Below are 18,332 nucleotides of genomic sequence, written 5' to 3'. Positions count from 1 at the left end.
CTTCTGGAATGCCCTACTCTTCTATTTACTCCTCAGATGAGGGTTTGCTATTACCTGACTGGAGAGTCATTCATGGAGCTCAACAAAATCAAAATTCTACTTATGATAAACTTTTTTTTCACAGTGAGAAACTCCACCTTATTTTAGTGTGTGTCATTTCTTTCAGCTAATTACAATTCAGTGTTATTGCTGAAATGACTGCATCAGTACTACAAAAAGATTTTATACCAAGAGCATAACTAGTCTAACAGAAAATATCTTTCAGTTCTTCCATCATAAATAATAGAAATACCATAAAATTAATTCAGTGTCAACACACAAAGCACTTATGATACACTAGTGGTAATATCAGCTAACCAATTTTCTTTCCTTAGTAATTCCCAAATGCAAATCCATGGGACTAAATCCTCACAATCTTCTCACTTTACTGTGTCCCACACATAGCTTTTCCCTTCAGGGAGATTATCTTCATGCAGACCAAAGGTTTCTGTGGTTATGCCTCAAGCCACATGGCAAATTCCAGAATAAAGTACATGTGAAGAAAATCTGACATAGAGCAATTTAGGAAAAGGGGGATCCAACTGTGTGATTTAGAAAGCCTATTCTGCGAATCTCAAAAAAGAAAAAAAAAAAAAAAAAGAGGGGTGTCAAAACAGCACAGCATGGTCAGAATTTAATTTATGTAGTTGTCCCTAATCCCAGAAGTAGAAACCTTGCCTTCTAATGGACTCCAGAAGAAAGGAGGGAAGGGATTATAGAGATCATCATTGATGCTCTGTCATTGTTACAATATTTTGGAAACAGAGAAACAGCGATAATAGATGGGAAAATGTCTCACTTTAAGTGACCAAGAGGCCTACATTAGACTAGCTGAAGTATATATTGCACCATGGTACTATACTTTATCTGACTAATGTGCTTATGCTAGAATTGGGCGTGTCCTGTCACATTCCCGCTCATGCAGCTAAATGCACAGAGGAAACTGCCTTATGTCCTTATGTCTGTACATAAGTGCATTCCACTGCCAGTAATTCATAAGGAAGTCAAGGAAAAAAAAATGTCTACGCAAACACTTAAAGACTGGCACCAGGAGGTGTTTAAGATCCCTGCTCCTCTGCTATTTCCACATAATCCCATCTAGGTGAGAACCATTCCTCTCAGCCAGTTTTGTCACATCAACTAGAAGATATGAATACCTAGGATGAAAAGCTTGAAGAAACACCCCAGGAAAACAAATCTTCCACATCACAACCAGCTATGTTAATTCCAGCCTTAGAATAAATACCACAAAAAATCATTTTTCTATTTCTCACGCAGATAAATGGTTACTGTATATGTACACATCTCCAATGAAATGTAATATTTTTTTATTTCAGATGCAAGATTGTGAATCTGAAGGAAAACATACCACAGATCATGAGCCAATTAAGTGCACGGACCTGTCCTGGAAAACAGAAACTACAGTCTGTACCAAATTGCTAGTGAAAACATGTCTTCTTTTTTCTTGAGCTGTCTGCAAACTGATTAAGTAAGACAACTTACTAGCTATGAAAAATTAACATGCTTCTGATTTTGTAATGTTTTTCCTAGTGTACTATCATCACTACGATATACCTGGTAATGACAACAACAAAAAAATAGCATTTTCCCTGACATGAAGAAAAATGTAATTATGAGTCTCTTGACAAATTTTGTAGAACAGGCCAAGGCATCAACTGTCTTGAGTTTAACTCTGTTCAAAGAGCATCTCTACTGATAGCGAGCCTATGGATACATACCTATCAAAAGTTTTCAGCATTCTTTTACTAAACAAGAGCCTAATGGACAAGTTTGCATGCACGTCCAAAAAGGCCATCCTTGAACTGAATTCCAAGTCTTACAAAAAGTGTCTGAAAAATTATAATAAAACTGAATATGTCAAGAAGACAGATAAAAGACTGGAGTCTACTTTCCATCTGAAAGTAAAGCCTAAATTTGGAGACTTAGGCAACAGTTAGGATTAATCTACATGAGACAATTACACAACTTTGACTTTAATTTCTCTTTTTTTTTTAACACGGTATATTTAAGCCCATATAAGACTCAGCCTGAAATAATTTATTTCAGTTTTTGAGTAGTTCATAATCTTAATAATTATTAAATGGCCCTATTAGATATGTGCTGTGTCTACTACATGAGCTCTTCAATACATGCAGACTTGGTGGTTCAGAAATTTAAGACAACTCTGAAATTCTTAAAGTAGTTATCTGTGCACATCACTGCATCATACCATGTAGACATACTTCAAGCGCTTAAAAAAATGTGTAAGATGGTTACCACTGCTTCTGTTTCTTTGCATTTCTGTAAGGTGACGAGGTCCCAAGCCAGTGGTATGGTCCTGATATACAAACTGATGTACAGAGTTGGACTTTAATCAGAAGAATTTTAAGTTATCATGACAGACAATGGTCAGACAACTGAAATGTCCATTCTTGCTTGGTAAGTGTAACAAGGAATGCATAGCACTAGCTGTATTAGTAAAGTCTTTTATCTCCTGCTGTGAAAAAGCACAATGCCTGCATGTTGCCTTTTTTTCTTTTTAAAACTAGGATCTTTGTAGTGTGTTACTAGGTTGAAATATACTGTGAAACTGCATGATGTGGCACCATGAACTTCCCCATTCTGACTGTGTTTACATCTCCATGCAAATGTCTTCCCAGCAAAGCAAATTGAGAAGTTTGGGGTTACCGTATCAAGAAACTAAGCCTGATCCTCATTTAGACTTTGTAGATGAAAGTAAGTGCTGGCTCACATTTAGGGAGAAAAAAAACAAACTTGTTTCAGTTCTGTTAAACTTACGGGATGGTGCATTTTCATTTAGCACTAAATTAAGTAACTCAAGTCCACCCAGCTGTCTACTTCAAATTTGGACTTTGGCTCAGAACTGGCCAGCTTGCTCTCATTTCCAGGGGAAAACGCTCACCACCTGACTGCATGCTTCACACCAAGGGTATCAGACTGTCAGAAGCCTGAACTAGAGAGGAGCGTTGGTGTTGCTTTTTCTTTCACACAGTTTATTCTGCCCAATCATCCTTTCTATAGTTTCAGCCCTTGTGATGGGAACCAAACTAGCAGCCCCTACACATTCGCAGTGTAGAAGAGTTCAGCCGTGCAGAGTCCTGTATAACTTCTGCCCAACTGGAGAAGGTGTTTTGCAGGCAGCGTCCATCAGATTGCTGTGATAATGGCAGCTCTAGAGGACACTGAATCAAGACCACAAATTTATTTCATGTAAGTCAATGAAAAATGACAAAGAGGGGCCAAAGCTGGATTTGAACTGAACTCCATAACCCATTGGTTTGAGCTATCTGGCACTCTGCCTTATTCTCTGCCTCTGGCTGGAGATTTAAAACACAGTAGTAGTCTGCCAGAGGACACAGTGTATCTGTCCTCATGAAGAAAAATGGAGCAAAGAAAAACATTTGGTTCCCTTGTAGGATTACTGTTTACAAATAAGAGAAGCAGGTCTTCAAATTGAGATATGCTAACTTCTCTGTAGCAAACGTTTTTTTGTGTTATTTCTTATGGCCTGCCTAGCAGTTTATTACTGAGAAACAGTGACAGAAAGCAGTCAAGAGAAGGCCAGTCAGACCACAGCAGCGAGAAATTCCTCCTAAGAATGTTAAATCTTTCTTATTAGGGACTAACCTGCATACTTCTAAATCATCAGACCAGTCATCATACAACACTGGAGGCTTCTGAACAGCATCAGTCACACCGGGCCCTGCCCCAGCAGGCGCTCCGTTACCTGGGGCTGCCGGAGCATCCCCGCCAGAGCCTGCCTCTGCAAAGCAGTCCTTCGAGTCTTTATTGTGTCTAAGGAAAGATGCAGGCTGCTGATCTCTGTGGTAGCTTTTCCCTTTGCTTTTCCCACATTTTCTCGAGGAAATCCTTGCTTCCTGGGATGACGCTGAAGACTGTGATTCCTTAAGCCTCGGAACCCTTCTTCGGCGGTGATTTAAAGTAGGATTCTCAGGGTCAGGCACCTCTTGCTTCTTTTTCCCCATCGTCCCCAAGGTGACAAGTTCAACAGCATTATTGTTTGAGGACTCATCCTGGTTACTGCATGATCTATAGTGCCTTCTCCCTCTCCTGGGCATTCTGGCCTTTTCTCTCACTCTCCTCCTAGCCTGAGCCCACTGACTCTCATCTGAAGATGATGATGAATCAGATGCATTCCAGCTGGATCTTGCAGGCTCAGGATGCAATTTCCAGTCTTTCCCCCTTCCTTGCTTTTCTGTATGCTCACCATTGTCTCCAGTCTCTCTTTTCCGCCTAAACCTTCGTTTTACTTGTTTCTTACCAGACTCCCTATTAGAAGGGGTCAGCACCATGACAGGGGTTGCATGTTCAAGCTCATCTTCTGACAAATCATGCAAGGTAGTAGATCTAGACAAAGCAGTAAGCAAAGGAAAGGGATGGAAATGGTAAGGGTGGGTGGAAAGAGAGAAATCACAAAAAAAAAAAAAGAATGAAAATGAGAACATGAATTTTAATAGAAAAACATGAGACTGAAAAGCAAAATTAGAACCAAAACAGAAATCAAAAGAAAACTGAAGCTTATGTAAGTTATGAATAGTGTTAAGCAGAAGCAAGAGCTACATACTACTTAATAAAAACAACAAACAAGTAGCAGACAGATTAGAGTATATTTTTCTCAGCACATACCTACAAATGTCCTGAGTGGAAGGGCAGACAGACAACCGTGACTGACTCCTGGGAGCTGTTCCTGTTGTAGGACTGCTTGCCTGTTGAAATAAGTTAGAGAGTTTGGAATCTTTGTCCATGAAATACATTGCAGATATTTTACTGCTTTGCCACATGATTACAAAATTAAAGTAACTGTTGCTGCTGTTCATAGCACACAGTTGAACATATGCAAGCTCACAAAATACAGGAAGCCTGACCAAAAGCAAAACCTATTTGTGGAACTAAATATGACTGAAGTGTTTCAGCTCTCATTCGCTCACGACCACTTTTTTTTCACTGTTTGAGGAAGCAGCTTTCAACATTTGAATTTTCATTTAGGTTTTGATCTGCTGTATGCTGGTTTTATTTCATGCAATCAAACAACCATGATGATTCCTTTCAAAATGGAGTGAAGTGCATTTACATTACACTGAGTGATGAAGAGCACAAAGCTAACCTATGCTGAGTGGACTGACAGAACAGTAAAAATTAAACTGTGTTTTAAAATGTTTTCAAGGCAATCAGATCTTCCAGAAGAGCTGAAAAATGTTACACTGATGAGCCTGAGAAGACCAAAGTGCAGGCTGCATCTCTACAGAGCTGATGACAATATCAAACAGCAGAAGAGATATAAAACACTTTTAGTACATGATATTTTGCTCATAAGGTTGTTGCTACAAATTGCAGACTCAGTTGCTCAATACTTCCACTGGAAGCATATTTTGGTTATGTTAACCGCAAACCATTTCAATCTGCCTCGTAGCCTACTGTCAGCATAGCTGTATGGAATCCAAATTTAAATCCGAGGCTTTGTGATTCTTCAGGACCACTCACAAGGTAGAGTATTGTGGAAAGAGGGATCAATGCAAATAATTATTTTTTTGGTAAGGGCATTAGCTTTTAGTATGCAACCCTATGCCATCAAAAGCACCGCTACTAAATGGAGACAAAATACTAGAAGCCTAAGAGTTCCACAAGATCACACATGAGATGCAAGGGAAGAATGACTATTAAGCAAGAGTACAAAGTACAAATAATACAAAGATGTAAAGGCTGTCATCCCAAGCTTTTGTACTAGCAAATCAAATTCAGTCACATGTAGAATCCCTAATTGAAATTATTTCTAGATCACCTTTCACAGACATTTTTATGGTGTCAGCTTGAAAATTAATAGTACAAGCAAAAATAAATAAATATAGCAAGTACCTGATGACACTTCACTTTTATCTGATATTCTTAATATCCATTATACTTCACGCATAAATCTTTTAGAAACATCATTCACCACTATGTGCATTTTTGCTTTTAATGGGATACCAGCTGAGAATTAAGAACAGTGCTTTTGCACGAAAATAATCTTCTAGCTCTCAGAATTCAAGTAACTCTTTTTACCTCTTGATTAATATCATAACACCAAAAATATTACTAATTCTTTACTGCTAGTTCCATGAAATAAAACTCAGAGATATGAAAACTAAGTCAACATGGTAAATGAAACTGATAAAGCATTTGGGCACGATCCTTATATTCAAATGGTTTTTCAATGCCTGGTTCCAGCAGGCAGAGGAGGAACATTACTGTGTCTACATGCATTCTAGTGTTGGAAAAAAGGCTGAGTATTAGTGAGAGAGACTGTTTGTATTCCATATCTGGTTTTCTACAAAAAGCAACATTACAATTACACCTACTGCAAAGGAGTATGAATTGTTCTCACATACGTATCAGAAACAGATGGTGTATGTACGGTTGGGTATATAATCTTTTTCTACCTCATCCTCTGTGATTAGTTTTAAGTGACTATGCATACCTTAAGATACTTAATGAGGAAAGATGTAGACGTCAGCACCAGAGCCACATTGTTGGGCTGTGTGCTGCTACTGTGTGAAAAAAGCCCCTCCAGACTAAACCTGAGGTGAAGGACTGCTGGAGAAATCCAGCCCTAGAGTTGAGAGTGGGTACTTTGATTTACCTCTCATGTCTAGTTCCCATTTCTATTTCCCCCTCACAGCTGCAGGACTGTTACCATTGCTTCTTTCAGGTTCTGTGTACTACAAGGGTTTGGCTTGGATCTTAAGCGGTGGTCAGGTCATCTCCATGCTGTAAATGCAAGTTTTAGATCACCTTGCCATAAGCATGACCCTTTGAAGAGTTAAGGAGAACAGCTAAACTGGCCCAGTAGCTGTGCAGTAAGTCTGCACAAGTTCCAGAAACTTTCGGCAGCTATTAAAGTGGGAAGTCAGCTAGACAGTTCTTAAGAGGGCTGGAATCGAGCCAAAAATTCAAACAAATTCCTTAAAAAGCTTTTACACTTATTATTTGGGACTGGAGACAGGTGGAAATTTAATTATTTTAAGATAAAAATTACATTACCAGTTTGATTTCTTAAATCTTACATTTCACTCTCAGCTGTAAAGAGGTCTGGACTGTTTCAGCCTTGCTCAGGCAAATTTACTTTTTAGTTCCCCTGCACTGGCAAAATGATGTTATGTTTAGTTGTACATAACTCAGAGGAAGGTTTATTTCCTTCTAAAATAATTTACATAAAATTCTTAAAAAAAAAAAAAAAAAAAAAAGAACATTTTTTGCTTGTTTGTCTAATCCCTATTGGAACAAACCTGACATCTGGGTAGGCAAAAAGCCTATGCAACACTTAAGTCTTCAAAAACAAAGCAAGAAAACTCCAACATGCCAAGTTATGCACAAGATAATTCAGATTCTTATCTGTGAGCAAGTTTCATTCAATAGGTTTCTACAACTTCTAAACACAAATTTGGCTTTTTTTATGTAAGCTTTCTTGTTTTTAATCATCTTTACTGCTAGTTTTAGCAACAAAATACAAAATCTTTTAAGCAGCATTACATTTATTTTAAAGGCATATCTGACAAACCAAAACATTATATTTGAATGTATTCTGCTCACATCATATCAGTTCAGCTCTTATGGGAATGTATATGCAAGAGATGTTGGAAATAGTCTCAAGCACACATATCTTAGTGCTATAATTGCTATCCCATTGCTATATTGCTATTTAGCACACTGAATATTTTGAGATACTGTATTTATTGAATAGAGGGATCAGATGGATGCTGTGGACTCTGCACTTGGCAGGCAGAACAATGAAATTTTTTAAAATATAGTATTCCTTGAATGAATGTCTACTTCAGACAGCCATATTGTACAGCTCATTGGAATGAGAAAACTAAACAAGCACTGTACTAATTTTATCATAGCAAATTATATCAGAAGCATAATTAAATGTGGTAATTCAAAAATAAAGTTGTCTGACAAATAATTTATAAGCAAGGCAGATCATTTCTCTATGCCATCAACACAAGGAAGATGTCTGAGGGATGATGCCAACTCCAGCTGCTTAGGTTTGGCATTTCAAAAACGTTGTTAGTCGGGACATTCCCCAGTCACCACCTTCTGCTATCTTGGCCAGTTTAGATGAACTCTTTTGTCAGGGACAGGCAATTCAACTAACAAACACAACAGGGCACTTATCTATAACTATTTTTCATATGTTCAACAGGAGTTGATAGTATGCTTTTCAAATAGAATACTAGTAAGTACAGAGTTTTCAGGACAAGTGAGAATAATCATTTATCTGACACAAGGGCACTTCAGTATCACACATGTATAACCATCTTAAAAGACTGCAGCAAAGACAGAAACGGGAGACAGAATGAAGTTCAACTGATGAAAACAATAAGAATTTCAAATCAAGACTGCCTTTACTCTGGTGTTCAGGATCTGACAGAATTTTCCAGATAATAAAAAAAAAATGAGAGTCCTCACTGACCATTTATTGCTTAACACTACATGTTGAAACTAGCCCAAGAACTTGAGTCAAGTTGTGCTCTTCTTAAGAAGAGAGAAGGTCTCTACTTTGACCTAACAGAAAGACTTAGTAGAAACACATTCTACAAGTGCAAAGCTTTCATATAGGAATGGAGTTAAGCTTTAAAATAACAAACCAGATGTAATGGAAAACTGATATAAAATGGCCTCACAGATTTCACCAGAAAGGCTAATGAAACCTCTAATGCTTCTAATATGAATAAGGAAGGCCAGAGGCACTTCCTAAAGCTGCTCATCTTAACACTGCTTAAGTAGAAAGTTGCAGAAAAATGAGGGATGATAATAGGGCAGACAGGGGATATGACTAATGCTTTTATTCTCCTACTAAGTATGCTTTATAGCAGTGATGCACCCAAGAATCCTTCAGATCCCACCAGCCAATATAGTTAAAAAGCTGAAACTCTGTCCTGTTAAAATAATGGCACATCAAGGAGTGGATACCTTAGATTAGAGCAGCTTGCATGGCAATAAGCTCAACAGGAGATCCAGTCTATGTATTTTCGTCCAAAAATTTCTGCTTTGAAAACAATGCAACATTTTATGGAAAACATCCAAATTTATAAACTTTTATATGGATAATTCCTCAAGTCCAAAAAGATCAAAAACATGGTGGAAAACATCCAAGCCAGGTATATCTTACAAAGTCTGTCTTGACAGCAACTGAAACTTATGCACAGGGCTTTGGGGGAAGGAGAGGTTTTGGTGGGTTTTTTTGTTTGTTTTCTTTTGGGTTTGTTTTTGTTTTGTTTTGTTTTGTTTTGTTTTGTTTTTTTGTTTAGTTCTTTCTGATGAAGTTCCTGATTTGTGCTCAGATTTCAAAGTTGTTATAGTCTGATTGACGGCTTTACAGCAACCGTTAAATTAATTGGTAACTCAATTCCTGTTACATTTTACATTTTCTTTCACAGAATTTTTTTTGGTAAATTATTCCTCACACATTCCTTCCTCAAACCTTTTCTTTCTCTCCTGTTCTCCTCCCCCTCTTTCCACCTGCCTCTGAAGAGAAGGAATAAAGAGAAAAGTAACACAGAAGGAAGGAGAAGAAATATCCCTGTCATTCTGCTGAACAATACCATTCAGCACCTTTGGAAGTCAGTATGATCTTCTTATAAAATAGTTTGAAAACTGAATCACAGGTTTACTTTGTATCAAAGTAAAATAAAAATTGCAAGTGGCAAATCTATTTTACCATTTTAAAAATGAAACCAACAAAAGCAATTACAACTTTGACTTGTAGATGCAATAAGCTTTTTAATTTCTTTTCTCCTATCTTACTGATCCATCTTAATCTTTATTTTAAAGGGAGAGGTTCTACTCAAAAATCCACGCTTTCTATAGATGTAGAACGACTGCTAGGTAAGCTTTGAATTATCAGATGGATTATAGTTCACAAAAGTCTGTACTTCAGCAGTGCAATATTTTTGATTCATGATTCTCTTCAAGGATGCATCTTTCTAGGCATTATCACTTTCTTAATAAAAATGTTTTGTAGTTCTTAGAAAAAAAATAAACTGGTGTAGGCAATTCAAAGTGAGGATGTGATGGTCTATAAACAAAAGGTGCAAAGCCCTGAGACCAGTAGGTTTTGACTGTCTGGAAGCAGTTAAATGCAAATTTAGCCTGTAGAAAAGGTGAAGCACAAAACATGCATCTTCTTTGTTACTGGATTTTGGAGTACTCTAGTTCTAAGGGTAGTCAGTGTCATTATTCAGAGAACATGATTTAGACTTTCTTTTCCAAAGAGGGCACCTGTTTTCACATACCCCTCTATCTGCAAGACTTAAGGCCTCAAAATTAAACAGCTTTCAATCATATGACATTCCTGACATCCTCCCACAAGTGCAAACACTCACGCTATTCTTTGTTTGGTCTGTTGGGCTATGCAGGAGACAGACTGGATAAATACTCATCTGTAACGATATCATTACTTTATTTAAACAACCCTACTCTGGTGTGTATTTGATATCTTGTTATTCCGTGCCTAAGGAAGAGAGAAACCTAAATGCGCCAGAGCAAAAGAGTTACAGAAAGAATATTGAAATGACTAAGCCAAAAGACAGTGAAACCCTGACAATGCATCATTAAGAAAAACAGCAGACACTATATTTTTATGAAGTACAATAAACCTCAGACTGCAGCAAAAGATAATTTTGTAACACTGTAGAAATAAAGTTTGCTTAACCGAATTATTTTTTAGGACAAAGACCTGAAAAGGACTTCTGAGTCCCATGGTGCAAAAATAAATACTATATAAAAATTTTCAGGAGTAAATATGGAGCAGGTATGTTACAGATCTTAATTTTTGTTGAAAACTAAACAATAAGCATATACAATAACTTGCATACTGAGTTTACTGAAAGCAAATCTAAAGTACTTCTCCTGTATGGTATTGCATATCATAGGATAGGATTGAAATCTGTGATAACACAATGTCTTTACAGAAATAGAAATTATATATAGTCATTACACACAAAGTAAGCTTGTACAAACATATAAAGCTTGTTGTACTTAACACATTTCAAACATATATGCAATTTTGTCTGGATGTGGCAATGTGGCACATTTAAGCACACACAGAATATGCTGTTGGTAAGAATTGTAATTTAATAAAACAGAATCTGTATAATGGTATGCATTATTTTATACATACAATTGTATTTTTGTATGTAAACCCTCTCATTAGAACACAAGTTTAAAACAGGTCAAGTGTATCCAAGAATAAATTGAAAATGTATTATTTTCTAACGGTTGTCCCCTGTAACTGAGATGTATTTAATGTAATTTTATTCAGAAATTCAAATTTCAAGCAGACTTAGGTACATTCTGCAGTCATGCGTTTTGTTAAGCTTATTGTAAATAAAGAATAAATTGTGCAGACAAACCACAAAGTATTCCCTAGAAAAATAAATCAAACATTTACATCTAAGAGGAAAAAAAAAGTGTAGCAATAGTTATGCCATTGTATCTGGTTCTGGTTTTTTTGCCTTTCTCTGCCTTATGCTTTGTTGAACAAAATACTTCTCTCTAACTTGTTTACTTTGTGCTGTTGTTTTTTTCACTATATGAGAGTTAAGTGCCAGGTTAGTCTTCACCTTTGATATTAATGATTCTGTTTATGAGCAAGAAGAATCATTTAGATGACTAACATAACATTTACACTCATATTTTAATGACTACTTTGTATACACGGTATTATTCACTGTAACAGCACGTTTGAAGGCTGACATTTTGCACTTTACAAGAGCAAGGACTTATTTATTTCTTGTTTTATTTTCTTTTTTGAAAGCTTGAAGTTTTCTCTCAGAATCTTACTACAGTAATCTAGAAGCTATGCTTGGAAAGAATGGAGCTACACGTTCCTTGAAAAAAAACCCACCAATCTGGAAGACAATTGTCATTTATGATCAGTGTGAAATTGGGAAGGAAAAATAAGAATAACAAATGTGGATCAACTTGTAGCAGTGCAGACCCCTGTAGCAAAATGCAAGGGGACACACAGTTGTTCTTTAGGATTCAGTCATGCAACAGATGTCTTGGAGATGCTGCAATCCTCTTTCAGGCTATCAAAGTCCGTGATATGAACTTCTTTAAAAAAGAGCATATAAGTTTCTTTATGCCCTTTCCACCATAAAAATCTACCATTTGTGCTTACAATAATTCAGACAGAAGATATTACACATTCTCTGTTGGTATCACTGCCAAAGACATGGTGATATGTCTACCCATTTAAAAAAATGCATAGTGTGTAATAGTGAGTTCCGCTTCAAGTTGTGTAAATCACTCAAATTGTGATACAGGACCCTTCTTACATTCATCTTGTATTGAGAGATGATGAAAAATTAGAGAATATCAAAACCTATGGGAAAGAACATTTCATTTTAATGCAAGAGATTAAATGGAAATGTATAATTAAAAATAATAAAATATTATATTACATGAATTGATACTGTTTGCAAAATAAATTTCAAAATCACAAACCAAGTAGCCCAAATAAACAATCAGTAAATTGGCAACAATAAATTTTTCATCTAAAAATTTATTGGGCACTACGTTGACATGCTGGTGCCTTTTGGTTTTCATTTGTATCTCACTGAGAGGAGCCCAACCTGATTCAGGAAATCAGTATAGAAACTGCATAAACATTTAGTAAAATCAACTCTTTCCTTCTTTCCCTTCTTTGTTGTTTTCCATATTCTAAATTAGACCAATGAATATTGTCACACAGAATGCTCCAAAATGATCACCTCACTTCTTCCTGATGTAGCTCAACAGTTTTATTAGATGGATGCTTCAGAGACCTGTAAATAAAAAGTGTTCTAACACCTGCTCCAGGCTTTTGAGAAGGAATTGAGCCAAAACAAAAATTGGGCAATTTGCTCCAAGCCTGAGTTTCTCTGCACTGAAAAGAAGTCCAAAGTTCCCATCAGAGAATTTAAAATCTTACTGCTGAGAAAGCATCCTTCTCTAAGGAGCTGTTGAATAGTAATTAACATGCAGAAAGATAATTACAATGTGTTAGAAACAGTTCTTCCAGAAATCATTTTAACATAACCAGGCAGCCTCAGAAACACATATAAGCATGACATCTACGGACTGTACCTCAAACACAAGATTTATTCCACTGATTAACCACAACAGAAAGAAATGAATCCACCAGATCCTTCTCAGACTTTCCTCGTAAATTATGCACATATTTAGGAAGACATACAAAGTTTACTGAAAAAAATCCACCAGTGCACAGAACTGAGCAGTGGCAAATAAGTAATGAATAAGGTCAAGTTTTTAATTTACTTAGCCAGATAAAATAATTCTAATTCTGAAATACAGAACACTGCACAAGACTATCTCTTACAAAGAATAATAAAGTTGTCTCTACTACCAGCACCACGGGAAATGGGTGGGGAGAAAGTTTAAGGGTTAAAAATATTCACTGAAGACAGTCACAGCTGACTGTCAGTCAGGAGTAGCAGGAAACAGGCAGACAGAATTGGGCAGAGTGTGGAAGAGCGAGAGGACAAAATGATGCAAGAGTACTTTCAAAAACCTGCATTTAACTCAGTGCTTACCCCACAAATGGGATATTTAAGGTCACTGTAATGAGCTGGAAAAGAACACAGAGATGGATCAGGAAATTAGTTTGAGCAAATGTTCTCTCTCCCTCCCACCCGCCAACCAAAATGGTGCAGACGTGGCTCAGGAGGGCCACGGGCAGGAGGGGTAAAGCATGGTGTTGTATGGGGAAAAGGGGCAGTGGGAGCTGTAGAGCTATCACACTTAGTTTTCACTGTTCATGTACTCTTGCCCACAAATGAAATAAGTCATTGATTCAACGTTGAGTCGGGTTAACAGAATTAAAGTGCAGGATTTTGCCTTACTCCTGCCATAATGATGAAATAGTCCATTATGCACGTTAAAAAACCAAAACAAAACAAAACTTTCACAGATAGAGATACATAATTTTATAGTTACATTAAAATAATTTGTAAACATTCCAGTTAGATCAATTTTATAATAGTATATTACAGAAACATATTGGCCAGGCAATGTTTTTACTTAGTAACATATTACAGTAGACTTTACAAATAATTTCATATTGAAATCGTATCTAAATATTTTAAGTTTTGTCCTTTCATTTGCCTAAAATAGCTTATTACTGAAATTCTTACCAGAGACTTGTATGCAAGATAAGAAAAATCTTCGCAACATGCTAAATTTCTGTGCTTTCAGTGGACAGAAAAAGCGAATAGTAAAACTGTAGTGTTGATTTTTCCCTGCCTCTCTTGGGAATGCTTGTTTTTAAAATCTATAGATTGAATAGGTATGTACTAAGTAGTATCTAGTAAATAACAAACAAATTAAAGCCATTCTTTCTCATTATGTCTAGATAAGACATATTCAATGTTCAACAATTCCATTTAATCTGTAACACCATGTAATTCAGAGTTAATGTACCTAGTACGCAAATTGCCCAAGCATACACTGCAAACCTCAGGTGTCCACTCTGAATAAACAGCTTAAGAGCATTATGAAATTTGAATCTGTATTTGCAGAATCTTTGCTATATTCCATTTCACCAACAGGGTGGTACAAAATCTAGCAATATCGGGGAACACCTACTCTGCTCCGGGGCAGGAGCTCCACACACAACCAAGGGTGGCATACACAATACACAATAACTATTAAAATTAAAAACTATTTGACCCTTTTTAGCTTATTCATACAGGCAAATGAAAGCAGTAAAAGACAATGTTTTGGTTAGTATAATTTATATTTTTAGACAAAGGTTTTCTAATTTTTCTGTCAGTTGAAATTTTTGTTGTGTGCAAGATCCGACACTGCACAGAATTCAACTCTTGCCTTTGGTAGGTAGTTTACATCACCTAGAGGCTTCAAATCTGGTTGTGAGGTGCAATATTTGTTACTGTTACTTTGCGCCATGTGATATTAACCTGAAAAGACAGATGTTTGCTTTTCTAGGTATACACAAATATACACCCTTCTGTTTCACACAAAAAAAAAAAAAAAAACAAAAAAAAAAAACCAAACATTTTGAATTGGACAACAAACTGGAAACTGGATTTCCAATCAAATGTCTTTCAGCATTTGAAAAGCTTCACTGGCAGGTAGCTTCACATAGAAAAATTGATCGAAAAACATGAATGATGCTATACTTCAGAAAAAGATGAAGTGCATGCCTGAAAACCTTACTTCTTAACTTTCTACTAAAAAGGTGCAAGTACCCCTTTCTAATAAGGATCTACACTGATTCCTGCAGAAATTACTTCAAAATAGATGTTAGTCACTGCCATGTTTCTCTTGTCAGTGAATATATTTATGCTTTGTCACAGTGTAACCATCGTAACTGACTTAAAAAAAGCAGAAAATGTAATATCAGATCAACATAGATTTACAGCAATTATAACTACAGTGTGCATTTGAAACTCAGTGAAAATTATACATACAATTCACTGTAATCAAGCTTGTAAGTATGTAACTATATACTTTTTTAAAATAGGCAACAAATCAGGAAGAGATTCAGCCATATCCTACAACAGGCTGGATATATTCTACATGTTTTTTCCTGCATTTTTTTTTTCCTTCTTAACATAAAAGAGCAGAACCTAACATATAAATATTTTATTTAATTAAATTAATGGGGTGGGGTTTTTTTACGGCTCTGAGAATAAAGTAGTTTCACAGTGTGTACCCCACTGGCAGTACTATGGTGGGAAAGGGGCTTAAGGATACTGTGCTTGCACTGGAACTGGATACGAAATATTTAATCTTCAGAAACAAACATAATACATAGCAGAGGTTTAGGCTGGGATTCATACAATTACTGAGTTCTTATCTTCTACCTCCTGTATATCCTGGATTCTTGGCATAGATTTCAGCCACGTCTGAACAAAAATTACAGACAAATGGGGGTTAAAAACAAAGAACTCCAGTACAAATCACATTTTGCCTTTTCCTAAAGTTTCCCTTCTTCATTTCCTAGAAACTAAAAAGCATCTAGATATAAAGTCCTGGATCCAGTGAATCATAAATCCCTGAAAAAGCAATTCAGAATTCAGTCCAAAATGATGACACACTCATAGCTTTACACATTACAGCTGTTGATATTTGGGTAGGGCAGGAGGAGAAAAATCAAGCTGTAATTCTATCTTAAGGCGAAGTGTTAACATAACATTAAGCAGTTGTGGAAAGCAGGTGAAAAAAAATTGCATCTGTAATTTACTTTGTAATATTACACATATTACAGTAATGACTAATTGTATATTTATACTTTAAGACAGATTTTACATGGTAACCATAAATCTTAAAATCTGATGTGTATAAAGAAAACATCAGACTACGCATATATGATTAAATGGAGTAAGGTAATTTATTATATTTGCTAAACTTAGTTTTCTTTAAGTACTATACAAAATAAATAGATTTCACATACCTTTGAAATGTTACTTGATCGACTTGTGGAACGCCCTGGGGATTTGTCATTCTGGAAAACAAAATTAAAAGATGAAAGAAGTTATGTCATTCAAATTCTACCTAAGAAGAAGTTGTACTCTTTTTGTGATTGTGAGTACACAGAGTTTCTCTTCCTCTATTTTTCTTCAGTTTGGCCACTGACTGTACAATGGAAGACACTTAACAAATAAACCATTGCAATATTCATGCGAATTATATTAGTAAAAGTTGAAAAGTTCTGTATGAAATGCATGTTAGCATTTAATTAATGTTGGTTTAATTTGCGGGGTTTTTAACAACATTTTGAGTGAAAGATTAATGTATCATCACAGCTTCTCATGAAAACTGGTACTATTGCATGAAGATGAATGTTTCATGACAAATAAAATCCACTGGACACGTGACTGCTCAAAACGTTGAATTCATCCTTTCAGGAAAATCAAAACAGTACTAGATGACTTTCTGGCCAGATGTATTCTTGAACAACAAATTGTAACCAGTCATAGATGTAGTTCATTTTGACACCTACCCCTCCATCCCATCTCACTCATGTGAAAATCAAATACACAAACCCCAACACCATAGGCTGAGATCCATTAATAAAGTATACACCGAATAGCTACATTTCTATAGCACAACGCTGTTTGTTTGTTTTTTTGTTTTTTTTTTTTTTTCTGGTAATCCAAAGGAGGAGGTGAAGCAGTAGTTCAATAATTTGTTCAGTATTTACACTTCCCTGGCAATAGATTCATCTTCATTTACACTGAAAAGGTAAAAGATATTTCAGAAACAGTGCTCACCCCCTTTGTAACTGCATATATCTTAGGGAAGTCATGGAAATATTTTTCTCAGCACTGAGAATGTAGGTTCAAACACTCAGGTGAAATATACATATAAACAAGATTGATTTTTACATAGAAGGGGTTGAACTAGATACCATTTGTGCAAGTTGGTTAGATAACCCACTTGGGGGAACAGGGGGACAAACTCCAAAATATTCCTTCCACCTGTGCAGCTTAATTTGCAATGCATACATCACTGTGGCAGGCAGACACATACATTAATAATCTCATTCATACATGTTCATAAAAGGCTTTCAGCTTGGCTGACCCATCTCTCCTCATCCTTCATTTAAAGAATTATAGCAGAATACAGAAGCTGCCAGTTAAAAAAAGCTAAATTTCCTACTCCATTAATGCATATGTGTAGTCTAGAAATTACTATTTCCCCAATAATTTTTAGCTCAGAACAGTTTTGAAATGGCAAAAATGACAAAAAACAAAACAAAACAAAACAAAAAAACACAAAACCAAAACCAAACCGAAAAACACCTTAGGCAATTTATATCTCATTTTTATTGTAAAAAAGCTGCTTCAATCTCAAACCCATTAAGCATACCCATATGGAAAAATACTTTTAAATGTACTTGTTTCATATACCTACTGTATCTCTCTTCCTTCAGACTGTAGGTAGCTTATGTTTTTGTTCCATCCCTCAGCACCATCAACTGTTTGCACTGCAAATATTAATATACCAAACTCCCTCTCTTTTTGTCTTCACTAGCACTAAGTAGCACAACAGACTCTTGCCCTCAAAAAACCAGCATCACTGAACTCCCTGACCACACATCATTCTCCATTTTATTCTACCATACCAGCTAATTCTCAGGACTTAACCACCTTCAGGTTTGTGTGTCAGAGTTTCTTCTTTTTTAGGAAGAACTGACAAAAAAATAATTCTGCAAGTTATGCACTCATTTATTACGTCTTGTCCTT

The 18,332-nt window shown here is 36.0% G+C and overlaps 1 protein-coding gene across 4 annotated transcripts in view; it reads right to left on the bottom strand.

Moving 5' to 3' along the window:
- MARCHF1 (membrane associated ring-CH-type finger 1) overlaps positions 1 to 18,332 on the bottom strand; it is a 246,852-nt gene that overhangs the window by 35,747 nt on the left and 192,773 nt on the right. For 3 of the 4 annotated variants that reach the window (XM_042808441.1, XM_032983902.2, XM_032983901.2), the window contains 3 exons: positions 16,538 to 16,588; positions 4,708 to 4,787; positions 3,688 to 4,428 (listed from right to left, as the gene is read on the bottom strand). In XM_042808441.1, coding sequence (XP_042664375.1) covers positions 3,688 to 4,428; positions 4,708 to 4,787; positions 16,538 to 16,588 — 872 coding nt within the window. The remainder of the gene's footprint in view (positions 1 to 3,687; positions 4,429 to 4,707; positions 4,788 to 16,537; positions 16,589 to 18,332) is intronic. The other variant, XM_032983903.2, reaches the window with a different exon arrangement.

The sequence above is a fragment of the Tyto alba genome, unplaced genomic scaffold (assembly GCF_018691265.1).
Source record: "Tyto alba isolate M040663 unplaced genomic scaffold, T.alba_DEE_v4.0 Super-Scaffold_6, whole genome shotgun sequence".
In the NCBI taxonomy this organism is placed as follows: Eukaryota; Metazoa; Chordata; class Aves; order Strigiformes; family Tytonidae; genus Tyto; species Tyto alba.
The sequence above is the reverse complement of the archived record's forward strand: the minus strand, read 5'-3'. Positions and strand labels throughout refer to the sequence as shown.